The 23,556-nt window shown below is 42.0% G+C and overlaps 2 protein-coding genes and 5 non-coding genes across 7 annotated transcripts; 4 read left to right on the top strand and 3 right to left on the bottom strand.

The window, feature by feature from the left end:
- Nucleotides 1–528: 528 nt before the first annotated feature.
- Nucleotides 529–15,679, bottom strand: atp7b (ATPase copper transporting beta). Its single transcript, XM_019276986.2, has 21 exons — nucleotides 15,337–15,679; nucleotides 9,946–10,717; nucleotides 7,628–7,837; nucleotides 7,390–7,553; nucleotides 7,133–7,294; nucleotides 6,972–7,045; nucleotides 5,717–5,900; nucleotides 4,957–5,190; nucleotides 4,588–4,679; nucleotides 4,374–4,501; nucleotides 4,093–4,247; nucleotides 3,870–4,004; nucleotides 3,590–3,784; nucleotides 2,714–2,896; nucleotides 2,448–2,631; nucleotides 2,018–2,158; nucleotides 1,795–1,937; nucleotides 1,516–1,719; nucleotides 1,322–1,439; nucleotides 1,129–1,231; nucleotides 529–989 (listed from the first exon to the last, which is right to left on the bottom strand). Exons 1-21 carry the CDS (start codon nucleotides 15,499–15,501, stop codon nucleotides 722–724), a joined length of 4,014 nt encoding a protein of 1,337 aa, XP_019132531.2. The 5' UTR covers nucleotides 15,502–15,679; the 3' UTR covers nucleotides 529–721.
- Nucleotides 6,008–6,080, top strand: trnar-ccu (transfer RNA arginine (anticodon CCU)). The gene has a single exon. It is a non-coding gene; the product is annotated as a tRNA-Arg (tRNA).
- Nucleotides 6,478–6,550, top strand: trnar-ccu (transfer RNA arginine (anticodon CCU)). The gene has a single exon. It is a non-coding gene; the product is annotated as a tRNA-Arg (tRNA).
- Nucleotides 7,969–8,041, top strand: trnar-ccu (transfer RNA arginine (anticodon CCU)). The gene has a single exon. It is a non-coding gene; the product is annotated as a tRNA-Arg (tRNA).
- trnaq-cug (transfer RNA glutamine (anticodon CUG)) lies at nucleotides 8,402–8,474 on the top strand. The gene has a single exon. It is a non-coding gene; the product is annotated as a tRNA-Gln (tRNA).
- On the bottom strand, nucleotides 12,463–12,535 carry trnar-ccu (transfer RNA arginine (anticodon CCU)). Its single transcript has one exon. It is a non-coding gene; the product is annotated as a tRNA-Arg (tRNA).
- An 894-nt stretch (nucleotides 15,680–16,573) lies between the features above and the next one.
- On the bottom strand, nucleotides 16,574–22,587 carry eed (embryonic ectoderm development). The gene is made up of 12 exons (XM_010754773.3): nucleotides 22,398–22,587; nucleotides 21,593–21,745; nucleotides 21,386–21,478; nucleotides 21,245–21,310; nucleotides 21,022–21,147; nucleotides 20,491–20,572; nucleotides 19,685–19,776; nucleotides 19,457–19,590; nucleotides 19,266–19,371; nucleotides 18,758–18,916; nucleotides 18,603–18,676; nucleotides 16,574–17,637 (listed from the first exon to the last, which is right to left on the bottom strand). The coding sequence occupies exons 1-12, from the start codon at nucleotides 22,554–22,556 to the stop codon at nucleotides 17,511–17,513; spliced, it is 1,371 nt and encodes a 456-aa protein (XP_010753075.2). The 5' UTR covers nucleotides 22,557–22,587; the 3' UTR covers nucleotides 16,574–17,510.
- Between the last annotated feature and the right edge of the window lie 969 nt (nucleotides 22,588–23,556).

Below are 23,556 nucleotides of genomic sequence, written 5' to 3'. Positions count from 1 at the left end.
TAACATCGAACAGAAGCTACAGTTTAAGCAAAAATTAAGCAAAATGTTCCTTTAACTTACCTGAATATGAAGTGTGTTTGAACAGATACAGAAAATAATCAGCTTCTGACCTGCTGAAACAGCACAGGTGTAACGAATAACGCTAACGAAGTCTTCCAACATGCACATCGTTACTGTTGTTGGCTACACCTGTGCGTCTCTGTCATGTCCCTAAAGCTGATATATCTATTAAAAATGATTGTTCCTGGTTAACTTTAGACTCCATGAATTTATCATTTGATTAATCTACTTCATTAATTATCCTCGGCTCCAAATAATAGTCCAGAAAGTCTACCCTCCTTCTTCTTCTTTGTCTTCTACATGCAACACGATTTTTGTCTTAAGATGAGAATCTGAAAGCGACGTGGTGAAAAACATTTTCCTCTGAGCTTGACTGACAGTTTCCAATCAGATGAAACTGACACAAAGGTTTTCTAGAAAATGTTGATTTTTCCCTCTATCAGCACATGAATTATTTATAACACAAACTCTCACACAACACACAGCTTTACTTTGTGTATATTGGAAAAGTACATTTGTACAGCAGTGACTTGTTTTGAAGATTATCTTCACTTTGGTGCATTAGCAGCTTGATTTTTAGACTTTTACCTACATGTGTCACGCCAAAATAAAAGCACTTTTAATCTATTTACATAAATACATAGAGTCTTTCTTCCCTTTACTACACATTGAGGTCCCCTGCAGTCTGGTAGTCCAAGAGGGAGCAGCGGTCCTGCTTCTCCTGGACAGAGTTAATGGACGGTCCCTGGCTGGAGAGGGGCGGTGGGACGGCGACGCTTTGGCTTAGCTGTTCCCGAGCTCTGACGGAGAGAGCGGGGCTCCGCCGCTGGGCGTCCAGACCCAGATGTGTGCTGATCTGCGACGAGCGGACACTCCTCATTTGGCCCTGCGCGCGAGCCTCATGCAGCTCCATCGAGGTTTTCTTGAACCTGGAAGAAAGCAGCAAAAGTTAACTGATTTTGGTGAAACTGGATCATATTTTATGAACAATTTAAATGTTTTCTGGTTTTGCAATTGATGTCCTCCATCAGCTCTCTGTGATTTACAGAGTTTCCTGATCAGACTCACATTCTCAGCAGTAAAGACGACAGAACCACCGAAACAGACGAGGCAGCCATCGCAGCAGAGCCCATCCAGGGTTGAAGGACGAGGCCGGCGGGCATGAACACACCTACAACCAACAGAGGAGAGCGCTGCATGTTCACTCACTGCAATATACAGTATGATGCTGTATATATTTTGCTGTATAATCCGTCCACACCTGCAGCAATCGGTATCCCCAGGAGGTTGTAGATGAGTGCGAAGACAAAGTTGATCCTGATCCTCCTCACCGTCTTCTGTGACAGCTCGATACTGGCCACTACGTCTAGCAGGTCGTTCTACAGGAGCGTTAACAAACCTTAAGATCAGGCGGATTACCTCCACACTAGACTCCACACAGAGTGCGCCACCTACCCGGATCAGAACGATGTCGGCCGCCTCGATAGCAACGTCGGTGCCCGTGCCGATGGCGATGCCGACGTCAGCCCGGGCGAGGGCGGGTGAGTCGTTGACGCCGTCTCCCACCATGGCGACACGCAGGCCTTTTTCCTGCAGCTCTTGGACTTTGGCCACTTTATGCGACGGCAGCACCTCCGCAAACACCTTCCTGATGCCCACCTGCACACAAACGAGATCTTCATGTCGCATTTTATCTCATATTATAAATATGCACATGTAAAACGTGCGTTTTACCTGTGCAGCGATGGCTTTCGCTGTCCGTCTGTTATCTCCTGTTATCATAACCACCTCGACGCCCCTGCTGTTGAGCGTATGCACCGCTAATGCCGACTCTGCCTTCACCGTGTCAGCGATGGCTAACATGGCACACAGCATGCCTACAGAGAAAAGTCTGTAACGATCACAGACCTACAAAAATACTGAAGATATCCTGAGTGTTTGTCCTTTGTATTCTCACCGTCTATAGCGACCAGGATGGCGGTCTGCCCTTTGGTCTCGTGGCTGGACATGGCGGCGTCGACGTCGGCTTCGATGTGGTGGCCGTTCCTCCTCATCCACTCCCTGTTCCCGATCAGGACAGAGTACGACAAAGGCTCGTCTAAAAGCAAAGAAATCAAACCGGATGTCTCGTTTTAATGGATAAGACGTTTGAAAATTACGACCGCTCGCATCTAAATGCAGTTTTTTGGCCAGTATGGGGATTGAACCCATGACCTTGGCATTATTAGCACCACACTCAGCTGAGTTAACCAGCCCGGACCACATGGTGGATTAGTCTGACAAAAAGACTGAAATAACTTCAGCTGCAGAGCGAGGAGTTTGTTTATGTAGTAAAACCAGCTGATTGTCTCGAGCCAGACACAAACCAACACTGGAAGCCATCGCACCTGCAGACGAGGCGTCGCCAGAAGAGAGGAGGCTGCTTTCATCTGTGGTGGCTCCCGGCAGCAGGAAGCGCTCCTCGCTCTGCTGCTCCAGCAGATGTTCCACGTTGGAAACCCGGCAGCTGATCCCACAGCCGGGCACCGCCTGGAAGTCCTGGCAGTAGCCCAAGATGGCAGAGCCCAGCTCCTGGTATGTGCACACAGACGGATGATCAGAGGATAAAAACACACTCGGGCTGTTAAGTCGACTTTGATAGACCGGCTCTGACCTCTTTGCAGTGTTTGGCGACCGCCATGCCCAGAGGATGCTCGCTGTTGGCCTCCGCTGTGCCGACCACAGCCAGGATCTTCCTCAGGGGCATACGGGCCATTTCCCACAGCACCAGCACACGAGTGACCCGCGGCACGCCGTTTGTTATCGTGCCGGTCTTATCAAACATCACTACACGGATCTAAAGGGGACGAAAAAACACAGCAGAGTTGTAAATCTATATTCTTTTTGGTGTTTTGACAAGAGGATTTTGTCTCTCAGGATCTTATTAAGAAGAGAAATGGGAAGATGTGCTTGTTTGAAAGTTATAATTTGGTCTGAGGGGAGAATCGAAATGTTTATCTACCTGTTATCCTTTATTTACACTTTTAGGGGTATTTTCATGATCTCACAGTCTACCTACCGTCATAAAAAGTTTGCCTGGAGCAAAATCAAGTCCAAGCAGTGTGGAAATGTTGAACAATATCTAATTTTTTGTCTCTGAGATCATAAAAATACTTTTTGAAGAGCTACAACCTGCAACAGGTGGACGAAATAAACGGATTCAAAGGTGACAAACGGGGTTAAAAGTCACCAAAACCTAAAAGTGTTTTTATCTTTGGGGGATTTCTAGAGTAGCTGCAGGTAATTAGCAAAGCCACATGGTGTCACTGGTTAATTAGACCGCGGAGTGATCGGATTAGACGTGAAACAGAAGTCTTTTATGAGTGTGACGACACATCGTGTAATAAGAGAAGTATCACTTCCACCTCGAAGCTGCACGTCCACAGACCAGGAAAAAAGCGACATTGTGTAACTTTTCTCTCATAAACTAACAGATTTTTAAATCATGCAACTGGGCTTCTTGCTGTTGCATGGATGTAAAGTTCATTGCCTTATGGGCCATCTCCAGCGGCTCGCCTCCTTTAATCAGGATCCCGTTCTGAGCTCCAACCCCTGTGCCAACCATCACCGCTGTCGGGGTTGCCAGCCCCAGAGAGCAGGGGCAGGCGATGGACAGAACTGTGATGGACGCCTGGAAGGCAAATCGGACGATGACCTCGGCGTTGGAGATGTTCTGGTTGTAACCCTGCGAGGAAGAGATCATCTTATTATCAAGCTTTTCTTTTGAAACTTTATGAAAAGTGCTTTTTTTAAAAAAAACATTCATGTACCGGGAAGTTATCCTTCACGATGTCGAAGTTGACAAACCCGATTGCAAGCCAGGCCACCAGTGTTAGCACTGAAACGATCACGATGAATGGCACAAAGTAGCCGCTGAGTCTGTCTGCAAACTGCTGGATGGGAGCCTGAACAAACACAAGAGAGCGTCAGGAATCATCTTTGATAGTTGAAGTTGAAGAATTGGCTGAAAGTAAAGATCAAACTGTGTCTCACCTTCGACGTTTGGGCCTCTTCCACCAGTTTAACGATTTGCGACAGAGTCGTGTCAGCGCCGACGTGAGTGGCCTCCACCAGAAGAGCGCCGTGAGCGTTGATGGAGCCCGCGATCACCAAACTGCCAACCTTCTTACTGACCGGCATTGGCTCACCTGACAGGAGACACAACATCAGCTCCATTTGTTAGCCAGGCTGTGAGCTCAGAGCACCAGGGGAAGTGTCATGCCAGAACCGGAGCTGGAGCTCCCCACTGCACTGCATTCATTCAATCCTCCTACCTGTGATCAAGGACTCATCGGCCATGGAGCTCCCTTCAATCACTTTCCCATCAACTGGAAACTTTCCTCCTGGGATGACTTTCACAATGTCGCCCCGCTGGACCAGCTCGACCACCACCTGCTCCTCACTGAAGAGTTCGAATAAACATACAGTCACGTGTTGTGTTGGACTTCATTGGGATGATAATGGTTAATTCGAGCTCATGTGTTTTACCTGATGATGGAGTGGTCAGGTCCCAGAGTGACCACAGTGGCGTCAGTGGCTTGAAGTGACATTAGTTTGGCCAAAGCTTCTGAGGTTTTACTCTGAAAATATAGAAACATTGATTATTTTACAATGCAGTACAGGTAATCTACAGGTAAACACTGCCCAATGTCTCTGTGAATCAGATTTTACTATTGCTGGTACCCATATGAGGATATGGTTTTATGATAGTGTTATAGCATCAGCTGATGTACAGTTAATCATCAACCACTCTTGATGTGACCGATAATAACACAGCAGGTGGTTATAATAATGGATAATATAAGTATTATGAAAGAATGTGAGGATTTCAACCAAGTGTATATGGTTTCATTTTACCTTTGCAACGTGCTCCAACCATCGACCCAGAGCGATGAACACAAAGAGCATAGGCGGAGTGTCGAAAAAGGTGATGGGGCTCTGGCTGGCTCGCTCAGCCATGGCGACAACGAGGACCACGCAGGAGTAGATGTAGGCAATAGAGGTGGCTAACACAATCAGCACGTCCATGTTGGCCGTGCGGTGTTTTAACGAGCGGTACGCCTGGATGTAGAAGTATCGACCTCCAAAGATCTGCAGGCAAGAAAAGGCAATATAAGTTATCTTTGTATAAAACCAGGCTAGCTGTTTCCCCCTGTTTTCAGTATTTGTGCTAAGCTAAGCTACCTCTGCTGGCTGTAGTGTCACATTTACAGTTAAGACGTGACAGTGATATCGTTATTTTCATCGAACTCTCAGCTAAAAAAGCAAATGAGCCTATCTTCAAGCATATAATAAATCTTCTGGTCTTGTTTGCCCAAAATCCAGGAGGCCATTTTTTAAGATTTGGATTAAAAACACAATCTCAAGAGAAAATCTCTGCCTTTCCAAGGTCTCTGATAAATATCCCTGTTGCGAAAAGCCAAGCGAAGAAGAAATGGTGGTGTTTTAACTCACAGGAGCCCTTATTAAAAGAATTTGGTGGTGCAGAGAGCGATCCAGTGTTTAGGACATACATAAAACTATTAATTTACAAACTTGTAGCAGACACAAGACCCCTCTGAGGTTTAAAAAAAAAGCTCTAAATGAGCCATTAATCCAAAACTTCCCTCTAATCTACCTGCACAGGTGTACAGAGCAGGAAGAAGGCCAGATTAAGGAGCGAGAGGCCGGGAAGCAGGTTCTGCTCTTCGGGCATGGAGCCCCCATGGTCCTGGTGCTGACTGTCCATCACCATCATGTAGATCATGAGGCCCATGACAGGCAGGCCGAAAACAAGGCTGAGCAGGAAGGAGTTCTTCCACCTGGACAGGTACCAGAAATGTGTCAAACTATTAGGAGATACCATGAAAAAAGGAAACCTTGATCACTTTTGATTTCCATGTGTAGTTTTGTGAAGAGGTTGGAAGTAGCCCCAGTGGCCTAATGGATAAGGCACTGGCCTCCTAAGCCAGGGATTGTGGGTTCGAGTCCCATCTGGGGTGTCCTTTATCCATTTGTTACCTTCCACACTCTGAATTAATGATCTTATACGCACTAATAACAGTCAAAAACACTAGACACTTCTCACCCCAATGGTGGCCACTCAGATATATGAAAAAAGGGCACCACAGTCATTGTCTATGAAAATGTAAGTAGTGTCAAGTCAAATGTTTGTGCTAATGCTCCAACCAGTTGCAATTTGTTGGATAAGAAGCCGAAAAAGATGGCAGGTCACAAAACACACTGCAAAAACTTAATGTCCAGCATGTTTGATGAACATCTTTGTAGGCGTGTAATTGATCATTTAGACAGTTGGTCAGTTAAAGTACATGAGTTGGTGATAAATATGGTATTTATGAATGACATTAATACCAAGCTTGTTGGACAGCTGATTTTGTAGCCCCAGTGGCCTAATGGATAAGGCACTGGCCTCCTAAGCCAGGGATTGTGGGTTCGAGTCCCATCTGGGGTGGCTTCTATTGTAGTAGTGGACCTCTAACCACAACATTAATCTCTCTGTACCTTCCTTTGTTGGCTTAGATTAGTTAATAATATCGATCCTACCCAAGATTGTCATGAAAATATTTCCTCTTATTCAATACAGTGTTGATTTCTCTGTGTATCTTACTCTTCGAAGAACAGGCCATGTGATATGCGCTGTACAGCTGAATCATCCAAGTCTTGATATAGGGCCTCATGCAGGACAGTTTTTCTTCATCTAATCTGCACTTAAATTACAAATGTTTAAGTACATCTGAGGCCCAAGATGTAAGTGTATAGTGTGTTAGCGTTATGATGAATATTAGCATAGATTTGTGATGCCTGAAGGACAGTAAGCCCTTTCAAAGTGCATTAATTCTGACGATGAGGACGATTTGAAACCAGATACTTGCTGTTGAATCTCTTCCGTGTGATCAAGGTTGTTTTTGAAGCCCGCCTTCACCAGACTGGCCTCGAAACCAAGGCTCTAGAATGAGAAACGAAACCAGGATTATACCGAGACATCTAACATTCACATGGGAGTAGGGCTTAAAATAAAGGGGCCGGTCATTACCTCAATGATCTTGATAATATCCCGAGCTCCGATCACTTCTGGATCAAACTGGACCTGTGCTTTTTTGGTTGCAAGGGCGACCGAGGCCCCAAGGATCCCTTTGGTTGTGGTGAGCTTGGACTCAATGTTGTGGACGCATGATGCACATGTCATCCCTGTTATCTACAAGTGAAAATTGGTAGATGTTTTTGGTATTTTGGGAAGCGTATCACCAACCATCATATACATGCATTCCCAATTGAACTGTGTATACTTACAGTGAGGTCCAGTTTCCCGTGTGTTACTGCATTGTCTTCTATCAGTTTAGCACCAAAGCCTAAGTCTTCGATGAGCTGAGCAACAGCAGCAGCGTTTATGAGGTCTGAATCGTACTTTACTTCGGCTTTTCCAGCCATGAGTGACACCAACACCGTGATGATTCCTAAAAGTCAAAGTAAAACAATCACACGGGTACACTAGAACAAATATCCTATAACGACACTCGAGTTCGCTCACCCTTGTGTTTGAGCAGGTTCCTCTCAATGTTGGCCACACAGGAGGCGCACGTCATTCCCACAACACAAATAAAGCATTTTTGCACTTTAATCTCGTTTCCAGAGGCTGGCGGTGATCCAGTGCCATTGCTGACTCCCAGCTTATCGGGTGATTGCAAGTCAGAACGTACAGAAGTAACAGGCCTGGACTTTTCATGACTCTTTGCAGATTCTGTAGATAAGAAGGAACAAAGTCAGAGGCAACACTTTTCAATAGATTTTAAATCACGTTGATGAGATGCAAACTGTACAATGTACTCGTAGACAAACACATGTTTAGTGTGTTACATCAGCACTGTTGTGGCCCCAGTGGCCTAATGGATAAGGCACTGGCCTCCTAAGCCAGGGATTGTGGGTTCGAGTCCCATCTGGGGTGATTGATTTTCATCACCAACTGGGCATCTCAGCATTATAGTATCTATGATATCACCAACTTCTTTCTGAGGAGCCATTGTAAAGCTCTGTCTGCTCTTGGTTAATCTAAAAATGGGCAAAGACGTGGAACCTAATAGCACTTTCCTGTCAATCAAAGGGCTGTTAATTCTGCATAACTTTAATATAATCTGAACAGATGAGTTCTATAAAACTCCACCCTCAGTACAGTTGTCATGAATGGGGAAATTAGCGAGATAGAGACCAAAACTGACATTTTAACATGGGGACTTATGGAGATTGACTCACTTCTGGAGCCAGCCTCAAGTGGACGCTTGAGGAACTGTATGTTTTGTCATTCAATGACCACGTGGCCTAATGGATAAGGCGTCTGACTCTGGATCAGAAGATTGAGGGTTGGAGTCCCTTTGTGGTTAAATGCTCTACTATGCATTAAGGAAACATCAACACCATATCAGGGTGCTATCAATAATAAAATGGTTGCCACATTATGTGTGACAGGTGGTTTTTGTGGAAGGGACAGCGTTCATTTTTCACATTCCCAGTCTAGACTCTTCTTACTGGAATGTAAACTTCCATTTATATCAGCAATGCAATAAAGATAAATCAAGATATAATATATCTAGGTTTACGGTATGAATTAAAACAAAAGAAACTGCACTTCCCTCTGTTTCAAAGCTAAAAACTTCAGTTACCTAAATCAAGCTTGACCTTGAAAGAATCTGCTCATAATCTGCCCGAGCCTGAGTTAATTCCACATCTTGGCAAGCTGTTTCCGTCATTAAATCCAACAAGAAAAGCCCCAGCCCCGGCGTAAGAGCCCTCCATGTCGCGTTGAAGAGCATGCTTGTCTGGTTTCCACAGTAACCGCTGAAAACAAGAGGTGAGGTGAGTATGAGATGTCGTGGTGGCTTAGCGGACCGAAGCCTCAGGCAGGTTTGAGTTTAATCAAAGTGTTTTAGCTCGTAATATACAGGTGCTCCCACTAGATTTGTTTGTGCAGATCCTATAAACTGTAATAAACACTGTAAATAACAGACTTCACCTGAATACATCTTCATTTGTGCAAGACTTCATGGGTGGGGAATTGCTTGAATGGCAACAGCATAAACCGTTTGAGGGAATTTAAAACAATGGGTGCTTTTCTACCTCGAGCTGGGCGAGCTACTCAATGCTACTTGTGTTTCAAAAGCAATTCCTCTTCGGGGAAAGATAAATGAGCTGAAGACATGAGGTCACAAATTCATGTTTACTTGTATTTTTCTGCTCTTTATGTCTTTATTGCATGCTGTAATTTTCTCCTCTCGTTAACAAATGTGTCTTCAATAATCTATTATGTAGTAAATTCTCCACCTCTCCACCTTTATTGCAGTCGTTAACCTCAACATATCCAAAAGGTTGACTCCAAACTAAGCAGGATTTCTTGCAAGTGAAGCATCACAATCACATCGTCTTACCTTTCTGACCTCTGATCTTCACGTTCAAGTGAAGAAAAGAAAAGTTTTTGTTTGTTTGTTTATTTGTTTGACTTATTTAAGGCAAATATTTGTTGCTGTTTTTCTTGCTTTGGTGAGATATTTGAGGACATCTGCCTAGAATATGGGAATTGTTATGGACATTTGGACACCATTGTCTGACACTGAATCCATTAATCAAGAAAATTGTCTGCTGATTAATTGATAATGAAAATAATCATTAGTTGAAGCTATGATTTGAGTATCCCTTCCTTATTTTTTGAAATCCAGACATGCAACGTCACATATTGTCTCTGAAGAGTGGGCTACCATGACTTATTTCTTCGGACGGTTGCCGTATTCTGTTTGACTTGCAGCCTTTAAATAACCACTGTCATTTAATTAGGAGTAACCACTTCTCGTTGATACCTACCTTCAAGTGATGCGTCAAAGCCCATCTCCTCGATAGCCGCCCTGAGCTGCTCTGGCTCCGTCAGCCTGGGGTCAAAGGTTATTGTTCCCTTTTCCTCCTTCAGTGACACCACTATAGACTGCACTCCTGTCGTCTGAGACATCCTCCCTTCTATGGACTGCACACAAGAGTTGCAAGTCATCCCTACAATCCAAATGGTAACGGTCTGGATTGACGAATTTAATATGTCTCTCTGCCAGTAGCTTATATCTTGACCCGGTGGATCATCAGTTAGTAAAGTGGCACCAAAACCCATATCCTCAATCTTGTCTCTCAGCTCCTGTTGTGTAACTAGAAGAGGTTGATACACAATCAGTGCTGTGTTGTCTTCAAGGGACACCTGAATATGTGAAACCCCAGATAAAGGGCCAATCTGTCCCTCAATGGACTGCACACAGGACTGGCAGTGCATGCCATCCACCCCGATCCGCACCGCTGACTCTACATTGAATCCCATGGTCTGGAGCTCCAGGGCAATCTCTTTGGTTGTAATAACTGAGGTATCATAGTCCACTTTGGCCAAGCTGCTGGTTAAAGACAAGCTGGCAGCGAGTAGTCCATTCAGACGGCAGATTCTGCTTTCGATGGCTTGGGCCTGGTGCTCGGCGGTGAGTCCCTGGAGTTTGAAAGTCGCTCTGGAGGCAGTTTTGGGTAAAGGGTAGAGTTCACTCGAACTCCCATACTCGTAGGCCAAGTTGTCAAAGCCTTGATTCTGATTGTCAGGGCCATTCGTCTGGAAAAATAAAAGAAATGAATTCAGTATTTTCACATCTGTAACCCTAGGCACTGTATGAAAGTACACTATGAAAAACTGCAGTAAGATTCTGGTCCCATATTTACACCAACACTTTCCAGCAATGTTTGAGATCACGACAACTTTCCTGGTATCAGACTACATTGTTGTAGCTGCACAAGAGATGGCCTCGGGAACAAAGACAACACAGGCCTCAAATACACTTTTAATTTCCTGTTCCATCAGTGTAAGCATGCTAAGCCTGTTTTCATTTCCTGAGTGCAAGAAACAAAAGTAGAACTGATGGATGGGTTCCTCCGGCAAGCCACTGTTCATCTACAAGCACCCACTTGAACCCATTCAGTCTTTATATGTTCTTTCATTCCTAATTTGAAACCTCCATCCTTAAAAGGTCTGCTCTCATAAAACAGATTAATGGTCAGAGAATAGGAAAATGTGCTTTATTAGCAGCTTTTGATGAACAGCTTGTACATGTTACTCAAGACCAGGGCTACTAATGAGGCCATGGTGTGGTGTATTATGATTTTAAAAAGAAAGAAAGAAGATGCCATGATTAATTACTATGCAGAGGGCTGCTGATTAGTGTTTTTTTTTTTAAATAATGTTTTTTAAAATAAATACATTTAAAAAACGAAATCTTTACTACAACAGCCTGGATCCAGGATTTATGACCGCACTACTTCTAAAATCCAGCAACTGTAGAAAACTCCTAACTTAAAGCAAATCTAAAACACCTCTGAGTTTATCTTCTTAAGATATTATCATATACGAGTTCAGCTCCGTGGCTAAAGCAAAAGTTTCCCATGCTAAGAGTTTTAATCCCCCTGTGAGTCAATGTAACAGGGCTACTTTTGATGTTGGCTGGGCTGGGCTCTTCTTAAAACCCAGACTTGGTTCTTGCTGTAGGAGATAACCAGAATTTGACTTAAAAAAAAGGTGCAATACATTGGTTAATTTAAATATACTTTTCAAAAATACTTTCCAATTTAAAATGTTGGTCTCCCTTTGGCCCCAATCGCAGCAATGCCAGTGTGAGGCCTAAAAACCACATGACTTGCCCACGTCACGTAAGCCTCCCAATGTGACTTTGCTTAAAGTCAGTCTTTGCTGGAGAGGTCAACTCCAGAAGAAAGATAAGTGTTAAATAAACTAATGTGCATTTCTCCCAGAGTGAGCATCAAATCACAAAGTAAGAAAGTATGTGTGTACTTTTAAAGTCGTACAAAAGTCTTATATAACTTACACAATGATCACATTTTCAAGTGAGGTCAAAGAAACTTTGAGATGAAGAAGAATGTCTACACTTCTTTAAAAAAGAAAATGGTTTTACACAATTGTCTTTGCCACAGTTACAAGAACTCAAACTCAGAGGGGATTTGAGTCCACAACTCCAGACTTACAAGGTAAGTGCTTTACGCATTTGGCCACAGGGGCTGAACAGGTTCCCAATGAACATGGCGAATAGTGTGACTCTATAGTATCTATAACTACATTAAAAGTTTACTGCCAGCATGCTGTTTCAGTGCTGTAGTGGCTTCTTGTACTGTCAGTGTGGGTTGAGTTAATAAGCCAAGCGTCCTCTATTGATATCAATAGAAAATAATAAAGCCCAGGGATGCAAGGGATTGGATACTGCTTCATTTTGAAAATTCAGTGTTTTTATTTTGAAAGTTTGGCATTTTAAATATTTTTTTTAAGCTTTTCTGCACCTTTGTGGTACAGCACACCCCAGATGGGATTCGAACCCACAATCCCTGGCTTAGGAGGCCAGTGCCTTATCCATTAGGCCACTGGGGCTCTACGACAGGAGGAAAATCCACCTCGAAAATTGCCTCAATATTTCATTTAAATGCGATGCTGCAAAGAGACTATAGATCCTATAGTTCCTGAGTGTGTTACTGAGAGCGAGGCAAACACTGAAATGTTCAACTGTTCAAAGTACAACAAATCACACAGAGCCAGTGTTTCTATCCAAACATGTTCATGACGTCAGATCCACGTACTGTGAACCATGTGAACCCAGTTATCTACTATAATTGATGGTTAGTTTATCTTTTTACCGCTTTTACACGAGTGGAAAGAGGAACTCAGCCTGAGTCAGAAGCCATTAAATATCTGCAGTAATAGCATTTAACACAAACAGACCATTCTATTGTACACATTTGTTGATATTGTACATATCATAGATGATAGATTTTATATATAGCAGTTACGTCCTTGTTTTTATACAACCCAGCTAATCTATTATTCATTCTTTACATGAGTCTAACGTTTAACTTATGTTTGCACTAAAAAACAATCAAGTAAATTTGATTAAACTGTATTATTAATAACTGTAAAATATTGATCTTGAAGAATAAATCACTCTTATTTAAGTTAATTAATGTTCCCTACATCACTTCATCTTGTTATTATACTCTTTACATTTAAATAAACAGAAATATTTGTGTATTATTATTATAATATTTGTATGGCCTCATGTGACTCCAACACCGGAGCACAGGTGACCTTAACGAGTGTCATTCACACCTGACCTCAGGCGACCTTAACGACTCGCACGACGGTTGTCACAGCAACAAGTTAACGATCTGGGTTCAGTCAGAGCTGAAGAAGCCTCTCTGATGAGGTGGAACGTCTTCACGCAAAGCTGCATATAGAATTTAAATAAATAATAATGTAACTGTCTGTGTTTAAATCCACTTTTACCATACACTCCTAGACTGTCTCGGATGCAGTGACTTGCATGATTACATTACCTTCATTTGGCTTTTGGCCCAAAGCACATACAATAAGTGCATTCACCATGCACAGCAACATGAGCTAGATGCTACACATGACACATGAGCAGATTCAATGACTTCATTCACTTCGTGACAATAACAAGGGTTGTGCAGTGCGGGATCGTTGCAACAAAAATCAAACGGTCTGACACAATATGTGATGTGTTACACAGATTCACAGATAATCCTTCAATCAGTCAGTGGGTTAAAGTTAAGCAGACACAGGCAGACGTTGTATACAGTATGTATGAGTTGCAGCAGTGATTTCTATTTCGGATTTGAGTGTTTCAAACAGCCTGAAGAGATGAAACTGTCCAGTATTTCATAATAAGTAAATAAACACAAAATGCCAGAGTTTGGTGTAGCAGAAATAGTTTGTCTTACTTAAATAAAATAAATATAAAGTCCAAATATTAAAAACATATTTGTGCATCAGAACTTTTTCCTCTCCTGTCAATAATCTAATGACCCCTCAGATTTATCTAGTGACCCTTTTCAGGGGCCTGACCCCTAGTTTGGGAACCACTGTTCCATAACTGTATATTATGTAATTGAAACCAGATCCACTTCGTGCAGCTACAGCAGTACAATGCTGTTTACACACTGATGAACAATCTAACAATGTCATATGATAATATACCACAGGGGACATTTTACTGCAGTGATCAGCAGTACTTAGAATTTTGAATGCAGTATTTTTTACAATGTTTTTTACACGGTACTTGTTTAAATCTGGGGCAAATGGCCTCATGTGATTCCACACCAGTTGTCCACACCTGACTTGACTTTACAACTCCAACAACAGTCGTCACTACAAGTTAACAATCCCACCACCACCTGGATCTCTGCATTAGCGAGATAAAACTGGTCAAGAACCAAGTCCAGCTGTCCCGGATTTAACCCTTCTCAAAAAGAGATGACCCGGTCCACTGAGAACCTTCCCAGATTTATGCAATCTGTTGATTTAATTGATTACTCTCGGTCATTTGGTGAGGAAAACGTCAGATTCCCCAAATCCCATGGCGACTCTTCAAATGTTTTGATTAATCAAATACAATAAAACACAGTCATATTTCAAAATGTATATAATTATACAGCATTATACAGAATATTTTATATGAGAGACTGTTAATTGTGCAGTAGAGCACCGTTATATTTCATGACAAAACTATTTTATACGGCATTCATGTGAAAAAACGCCAAACCATAGACAGTAAAAGACTTTTAAATATGCCATGAAATATAAATGTTGTACAGTTCACAATCATAGTCATATTTTAAGGCCTTTTTTTTAAACAAAGCTGAAAAAATATAAGCTTTGAGATAATAGAAGTTATGGCAGAGCTGCTGCATTGGATCACATTGGATTGTACTAGTACTATACTATGGATCTATGCATTTATATATTTATCTGTACATAATTTAATGCTGAGCTCCTTGTTTTTATGTCTATATCTGCATGTACATCGAGAGGAAAGTGAAATTCCTCGTACGTGTACACATATCTGGCCAAATAAGGTGATTTAGAGTCACTTTACTCTTCTTCTAGCTGCTTTTTATCCATTTTTATAGTTTTAATTTTCCTATTTTATCAGCATGTGGCAGCTTTTTTAAACATAGTGGATTAAAAATATAAAAACTCCCCCTGAAGCAGCATGAAGTGGAAATGCCTGAGTACTTGGGTAAATGTATTTTCCAACATTAATCATTAAGATGTCCATTAATCTGCTGCTGTTATGAATTAAACAACTTTCAAAATAAGACTTTAAAACTTGTAGAGAGAGGATCCAGATTTCCAGCAGCTCTCTGGAGGCCTACCTTGAACTCTGGCGCGCAGTGTCTCCGGCTGCCCTCGGCGCTGTGGATACTACAGGTGCACTCCGGCTTACATCCACATTCAACCATACAGATCTGCTCCTCGGCGCCGGGAGACGTCTTGGAGACATACTTGGAGATACTTTTCGGCGACTTTGGCGAAAACATGCTCGAGTTGCTCTGACGCCTGTTTGGTTTATCTTCACTTATCAAAGCCGGAGGGCAAAAGTCCGCAGTGCGTACGCGCTCCGTGCTGTTCCTGGAGATAAGAGGAGCGCAGCGCAGCGCCGGGGCGCACTCTGGATAAAAGTCATTTTTTTTGGTGCGTTCAGGTCTGGGGGTGGAGGTTTTTAATTAGAGGGCGGTGGGCAAATAATCCAATCACATGACTTGTGCGTGCTGGAGCATAAAGTGCAGAGTCAAAGCACAGGAAGTTCTGATGATTTTCACATTAAAATTAAACAAAGAAAAAAGTTTTATTTGAGTTCAAGCACAAGTTTCTTTGATCACGGGGTAGACAAATAATCCAATCACATGACTTGTGCTTTTTGGAGTCGACTGCAGTTCCTCAAACAGCCACTAGAGGCTGGCTCCAGAAGTGAGTCAGTCTCCATAAGCCCCCATGTTTAAAAACTTCACAGCAGAAATAAACATATTTACAGCCTGGTACAAAAAAATGTTTTGGTCTCGGATACAACATCCATATTTATACTGTCTATAAGTAGGTCATTTTCTTTTAGATTGCTCTTAGATTGTCTTTTCTAGAGCATACACAGATTTTGTCTATGATTCGTATGAATATTTTTATCTCTTAGAAAGGAAATGTGGCGTCAGAGAAACCACACAGGATACCATCCCTGATGAAACAGGATGCGAGTTAAAAGCTGTGTTGTTAAAATGCCAGATGTTTACTGCACAAAATAACACGGGGAGGAGACTTTTGATTTCTATGATGCCCCATGCACTGTCCAAAACCGCGGATACCAGAATCCTTCGTGGATTGAGGTCATTGACTAAGAAAGGCATGCAAGTAGCTCGTAAATATTACTTGCAATGATAAACGGTTGCACTCTATGCATACATATGCTCTTGAGGGTGAATTTTTATAGAACACGACAAACTTGACGTCATGATACGACATCCATGTTTTATACAGTCAGTGGTTCTTTCCCCCGGACACACATATCTGACAAAACACAGCAATAACTATATATCAATTGGCACAGAAATAAAATCATGCTTTCTGTAGAAAAATAAGTTTTATTCAAGTCCAAATAAATTCAGTTACAAGCACTTCATAAAGGCCAAAGAACCCCTCCCTCCATAACATCTTTATTATAGCGAATTTCAAAATAAAAGCAGGTTTTCTATTTTTTTTTTTTTTTTAAGCACTACACAAATAAAAAAAGCTAAAAACGACTCAGACTAAAAGCATCCACCATCATTGCACAAACTGACTCTTGAGTGTAATATTTACAAAATACATTTTATTGAGTGTATTGTGTGTTTGTATGGAAGGAAGGAGGAGGAAGATGAAGAGGCATCAAACACCCCTCACCAAAAAAAACTTGCAAAGGAATGTAAGAAAAGTTTGGAGGAAAAAAAAGGACAAAAATCTTTTTTTTTTTTGGTGAACAAATGAATATAAAACATGGCACACTGCAAAAAAACAATCCACCTTTGGTCATTTTATCTGTCGTGTCTGAAAAGCTTATTTTTCCTACAACAAGTGACAAAAATCAGCCGGTTGACTCGAATACAGACGATTCATCTTTGTAAGAATTTGCAGAAAAATGTCCCTGACTGATCAAATAACTTCTGATGAATGCATCTGCATAGGAAGCTAGAAGGCACTTAACCTCCACCAAGGTGCTGTTTTAAGTAGTTTAACTCATATTTTAGATGAAGTGTTTTATTAGATATGAAACGTTCCTTAAACTTCTTCAGGGAATGGAAACAACCTCCTTGGCCAGAGCAACAAAAAGTAATAATCTCACCTTGGCATGGTCTCACTTTTTTTTGTTGTTGTTGAAGGAAATACATTTTTTTTAGACCGCACGTCAGACTAAAATGTACAAACGGACATTTCTTGCAGTGTAGATCTGTACAACAGGAGCTGCAGGATGCGAGAGGGAAGCAACAGGAAGCAAAACAAAACAAAACAAAAACAAAGCGACTCAGCGCTGTCGATCCCAGCGCCAGATTGAAGCGTCGTCACACACGGCTATCAAAATGCTGCTGTCGCGGCTGAAGCTGGTTTGCCGGATGGCCGACGTGCATTTGGGGAGGGTCAGTGTGGTGCACCTGGAGACCAGAGAGGAGACTTGGTTGTTAATCTGTCAAAGTGCAGCAGGCGCTTCACACTGAGCCTCACGGTAAACCTGCAGTGGAACAGTTTGGTGAAGCTCGTCATGTTTGTCCTCAGCTCTCTTTTATTTGATATTTCACACGAGCACTCAGGCCTTCACGTCCTTGACGACTTACTAGAACAGTACAAGCCGGAGTTAAACAACATTTATAATATTGTACAGCGTAACAGTGATTGTTTAATCTGAGGTGACTCCTGTTTCTACAATGTTTTCATGTTAAATTATAGAAGATTAAGCTTATTATCTTTGACTTTTGGCTTGTTGAAAACTACTTTCTGACACTTAATGGACCAAATGATCAGTGAATAATAGCTGCATCCCTCAAATATACAATGATATCAGAGAGAATGAAGCAGGAAACGATCACAAAAGAGAAGCCTGGACCAGAAAATGTCATTAAAACAAAATCAAATGTTCATTTATTTTCAGATGGATTGAATCGGAATAAAGTCCTCACAGGTCTGAGTAGAAGAAATAAATAAATAAAATCAGCTGCAGCTCGTCCAGAAAGCTGCTGCCAGCGTGGAGCTCATTACAGCTCTCTAAATCACTGCAGCGGCTGCCTCTGTGTCCAAAGACACATTTTAATACTCTATTACTCGTCGATAAAACACTAAACGTCTCAGGCCTGAGTACACCTCCAATTTATTGAACGTTCGGAAGTCTGTGTTTCCAGGGTCAAACCAAACGACCTGAAGTCTTAAACATCATTAATGCAGCTTTATAATAAACACAAACTGTCCCTGTCTCGACAAAAATATCCCGAGCTTCACCGAACTGGCGTCTGTTTCTGTTCTGTCCACACTAAGATGAGACACAAGCTGCTCTAACATGAATCGTCTCTGGTGTATTATCAGTGACACAGGAAAAGCGTTCTCACCTCCACACAAGTTTACTTACTTTGCTTTGTGAGGGTCTTCCACCTCGAGGTCCCACACATAAAGCTTCCCCACCTGGTTTCCCAGAGCGAGCATCTGCAAAGCATCCCAACAAGCATCAGCAACAGGCTCAGATCTACGCTTAGTTTAAACGAGGCCGTGTAAAAAGGGCGTCACCTTCTGCCAGAAGTCCATGGAGAAGCGCATGTACCAGATGTCGCACTGGCTGTAATCGAAGCGTCCCAGAATCGTCACGTTCGAATCGTTCGGTTTGATGTGATCGATGTCGTCCTCCATCTTTCCTGGTTTCCAGCAGACGATGGCGTTTTCACACGACTGCGGAGATAAATAAACCACTTATATATAAAATAATACAACTTCTTTGGCACTTCGTTCCTCTCAAAATGGATTCAGATTTCAGTTTTGGACGTTGTTACAGATGATTCTGTGCCACCGGGCACGTCTCTGACGTCGCTGGCACTACGTTGTTTTGGTCTTCAAACCCCAGCAGACTGTTCTGCACGCCAAACTTTGATTTATTAGCTTCTCCACGAGCCACGTAGTTAAACTGTTTCCCTTTGGGCTGTTATTATGAGTGTTTTATTTTGAAAAGCTACTGGAATCTCTACGCTGCCAGCTCGAGCTGCTCTGTGCAGACTTAGCCACGGATTTAACCGTTACTTGCCTTGGAAAGAATAAGATCTCCGAGCCACCGCACACAGTCCACGTAGTTTCTGTGGATGTCTCGCGTCGAGAAGTCGGGGAAGTGAATTTTCTGCGACACGAAAGGCCTGAAAAGAGACAGGCGGTGAATAAAAAGAAAGGTGGAACAATGATGCTGAAGATCGGACGGCTTTGCACAGGTGAAGGTTTTACCTGTTGGTCTTGGAAGGGTTGTACTCATAAGATCCACGAATGGCTTTCTGCATTCTCTCTGAATTGATCCGCCAAAGTTTTAGAGAGTGGTCCATCCCACAGGACATAATCTTTTCGCCCAGGAGATCAAAATCCTGCAGCGGGATCAAAAAATAAAAACAGATTTAACCTCAGGTGTATGAGGTTTATTGTAAGTCTTAAAAAAAAAAGGAGCTGATTTAAACTCACAGCACTCAGCACTTCATCTCGATGACCTTCAACTCCACCAAATATCGCCACCAACGTGTCCGTCTGTATGTTCCACAGACGAAGGGCGTGATCTGTGGAATGAAACGCAGTCTGGTGAATCAAATCCAGTCATGTCAAGCATGCAAGCAGCAGAAAACACGTTGATTATTGTAATAATCCATTGAGTCACCGTACACTACCTGCTCAGCAGCAAGCCGCAGCAGTTGCTGGTGAACATAGTGGAGCGGTTAGCTGCTAAAGAGCCACATATTTCCCTCGGGAGTTGGTAGAGACCAAAAACAGAGCTAAAAGAGAGCGAATATTTACCTTATAGTCAACAGGTGACTCCAAATAAATGCTAATGTTGCTCAGGATGTGCAAATGAGCAACAAGTTCAACATGTCAACTTAAAAAAAAAAAAAAAAAGGTTACTTTCAGGCACGCCTGTTGTTGCTGAGCATAACGAATAACACAAAGTCATTTTGTTTTTACAATCTGACACAGATTTTTAAATTCCCGGGTGTGGCATCAATAAAACCGGTCTTATCTTAAATAAACGACTAAACGTGGCTTCACATGATCCTCATCGAGCTGTCTGCTCTTACCTGGACCACGAGACTCGGATTATAAAAGAACCACCTGAGGATCACACGGCGTGTTAAACTCGCTGATGACTGTAACCGACTTTATTGTGCCACAAAGAAGGCAGCAGCAACAAATCACGGAGGCGTGTCGAGATGAGGCCTGTAAAACCGTCAAAGTCGCAGAACAGCGTAAAACATTTGTTGTAGGTTTGTTTTTGTCACCTTTGCTGACAGACAGGAGGAGGTTCGGATCCCTCGGATGAAACTTGAGCTCGTTGATGGCGTTTCCGTGACCTACGTAATGCTGCAGTTGAAGACAAAAACAACATGACTCACACATACATAACACTTATGTAATGTGCAGACTTATGAATCTCAATGGCACCGACAGATGTCGATATTACAGGCAATCTTTGACAGCCTGCTTCCTGTTGGTTGGTTCAATGAATTTGTCTTTATCCAAAGAATTTAATGGAAATTATATCAAATATCTCAAGTTTTAACTTCAAGACACTATCAAGAGGTGTTTGAATTTAAGCATATTCCTAACCTTGAAAACATAACGCTTAACCTTGAAAACATAGGGCTTAACCTTGAAAACATAGGGCTTAACCTTGAAAACATAACCTAACCTTATCCAAAATTTCAAGACTTTGCATGAACCTGCTACTCAAAGTAGAAACGAGCCTGAGCATCGTTAATTCGCCACCACGGGTGCCGTGCATGTGTTACGTGAAGACGGATAATCTTTACCTTGATACACTGCATCGTGATGTGGTTGATGACGCGGATGATGCCACGCGACCCGGCTACGGCCAGCAGCGGATGGCTCGTGTTGGTGTCGTAGGTCCAGGCGCACGTGTAGAAGTTCTCGTCCGCCTTCGCACGAGTTGAGTTAAAGAAATTAGGACAAGCGATCTTTAAAACAAAAACTGCGTCGGACAGCGAGGACGGATCTCAAACAATGAAAGGATACGTCCGCGTCGACGTAAGACTGCAGGAGTCTTATTTCTCCCTGAGAGTGACATTCGTACAGAGTTACCTGCAGAGGAAAGACAGCGTTAGTTAAGCAACACAGGTGCTCAGTTCAACAAACAAAACACAGCACTGCTCTTACCCTGTTACTCCCCACTGTGGCGAACACCAGCGGGTCTCCCTCCTTGCTGTGCCAGTTAAACTGGACTCCAAACAGCGGCTGGCCGTGGTCCTCCTGCAGAAACAAGAGGGTGAGATGAGCACTAATCACCTGACATGTGCTGGATTATTTAAAAAGGTGTGCACTGACGTTGTATGTAAGCAGAAGTCCGACGGCGTCTGTACTCACCCTCAGGCTGTTGACGCATTTAAACGAATATCTGCACTTCTTGGACTTCCACTTGCCCTTGCCCCAGCTCTTCCTGCCCGGGGCGTTGGCGGTGTTGGTGGGTGTGTCTGGACGCTCTGCGTTGGTGCCGCTCTCCACGCTGACAGCATCATCCTGCAGAGACACAAAAAAAGATACAGACGAGGTGATGGCATGTTTGGGATGCATGCTGCAGACATGTTCAATGTTTGCTGGTTATGGCAGCAGGAAAAAGTGCAAATGACAAAGTCTGGGGGCTGTTTTCACCCCTGTTGCATGCTCATAACATCTGGCTCTGCAACATATTCAACATGAAACATGTTTTTGCAGCTTATATCTGCTGAAGAGTCAAAGTAAAACACCTACATGGCTCTTAATGTTTGATATAACATATGATATATTTAAAGCAGGTCCCTCATTACGCATTAAGACATTAAACCTCGAGCTAACACCCTTTAAATCAACTCCAGCACCACGCGCACACACCCTGGATTGAACTTCTGTTAGCACGCGCCTAATGCTAAGCTCGGGCTGCACGTGAACGACCGTTAGAGCACGAAACGTATTTGACACGTGCACCTTTAAAAAAACAAACCCTAAACCCACCTGTGCCAGGTGTGTCCTGCACAGATTACTTAATATAACTCAGATTACAGCATCTGTTTGAATGTCGCCGGCACAGCTGAGACAAAGCTGTAGGCCGGCTACTTTAGCACGATGCTAACTCTGAAGCTTTTATCTTTCTCTCGTCTCGACGTCGAGCGAGTAACTCGGTTTGTCTGCTTACGTTCTCGTCTCCTGATAAATCGGGGTTGCTGTTCTCGTCACTGCTCAGTTTCTGTTTTTTCGCCGGTATTTCTTTTCCCGCTTGAGACGGGGACTCGGACATGTTCTTATTTTCCCTCATTTTGGCTGAAACTCCGCCTCTTCCGGTCGGGCGCCGCATGTGCTGCTGGGTATCGTAGTTCTTCAGCCTCGATTTACATTTTACTTCAAAATTTGAAAGAAAATACAAATTTTTTGGTTTTATCTCTGATTTTGTTTTGTTTTTTTACATTTTAGATAATTTTCTAACATTTTCCACAATAAAATAATAATAAAAAGCTAAATAATTGCTCCTGGGTATCATATTTTTTCAGCCTCGATTTACATTTTTGTTTAAAAGTTGAAGGAAAATACCAATTTTTTTGTTTTATCGCTGGGATTTTTATTTTTTACATTTTAGATAATTTTCTAACATTTTCTACAATAAAATAATAATAATAAAGTTGAAGGAAAATACTCTTTTTTTGTTTTATTGCTGGGATTTTTATTTTTTACATTTTAGATGATTTTTTTAACATTTTCTACAATAAAATAATTATAAAAAGCTAAATAATTGCTCCTGGGTATCGTAGTTTTTCAGCCTTGATTTACATTTTAGTTCAAAATTTGAAGGAAAATACCATTTTTTTTGTTTTATCGCTGGGATTTTTATTTTTTACATTTTAGATGATTTTCGAACATTTTCTACAATAAAATAATTATAAAAAGCTAAATAATTGCTCCTGGGTATCGTAGTTTTTCAGCCTTGATTTACATTTTAGTTCAAAATTTGAAGGAAAATACCATTTTTTTTGTTTTATCGCTGGGATTTTTATTTTTTACATTTTAGATGATTTTCGAACATTTTCTACAATAAAATAATTATAAAAAGCTAAATAATTGCTCCTGGGTATTGTAGTTTTTTAGCCTCAATTTACATTTTTGTTTAAAAGTTGAAGGACAATACAATTTTTTGCTAAACAGTCTGTTTTATCTCTGGGATTTTGTAACTTTTTTTACATTTCAGATCATTTTCTAACATTCTTTACAATAAAATAATAGTAAAAAGCTAAATAATTGCTCCTGGGTATCGTAGTTTTTCAGCCTTGATTTACATTTTAGTTCAGAATTTGAAGGAAAAT

This window comes from Larimichthys crocea, chromosome XIX (genome assembly GCF_000972845.2).
Source record: "Larimichthys crocea isolate SSNF chromosome XIX, L_crocea_2.0, whole genome shotgun sequence".
In the NCBI taxonomy this organism is placed as follows: Eukaryota; Metazoa; Chordata; class Actinopteri; family Sciaenidae; genus Larimichthys; species Larimichthys crocea.
This window is presented reverse-complemented; position numbering and strand designations above follow the sequence as displayed.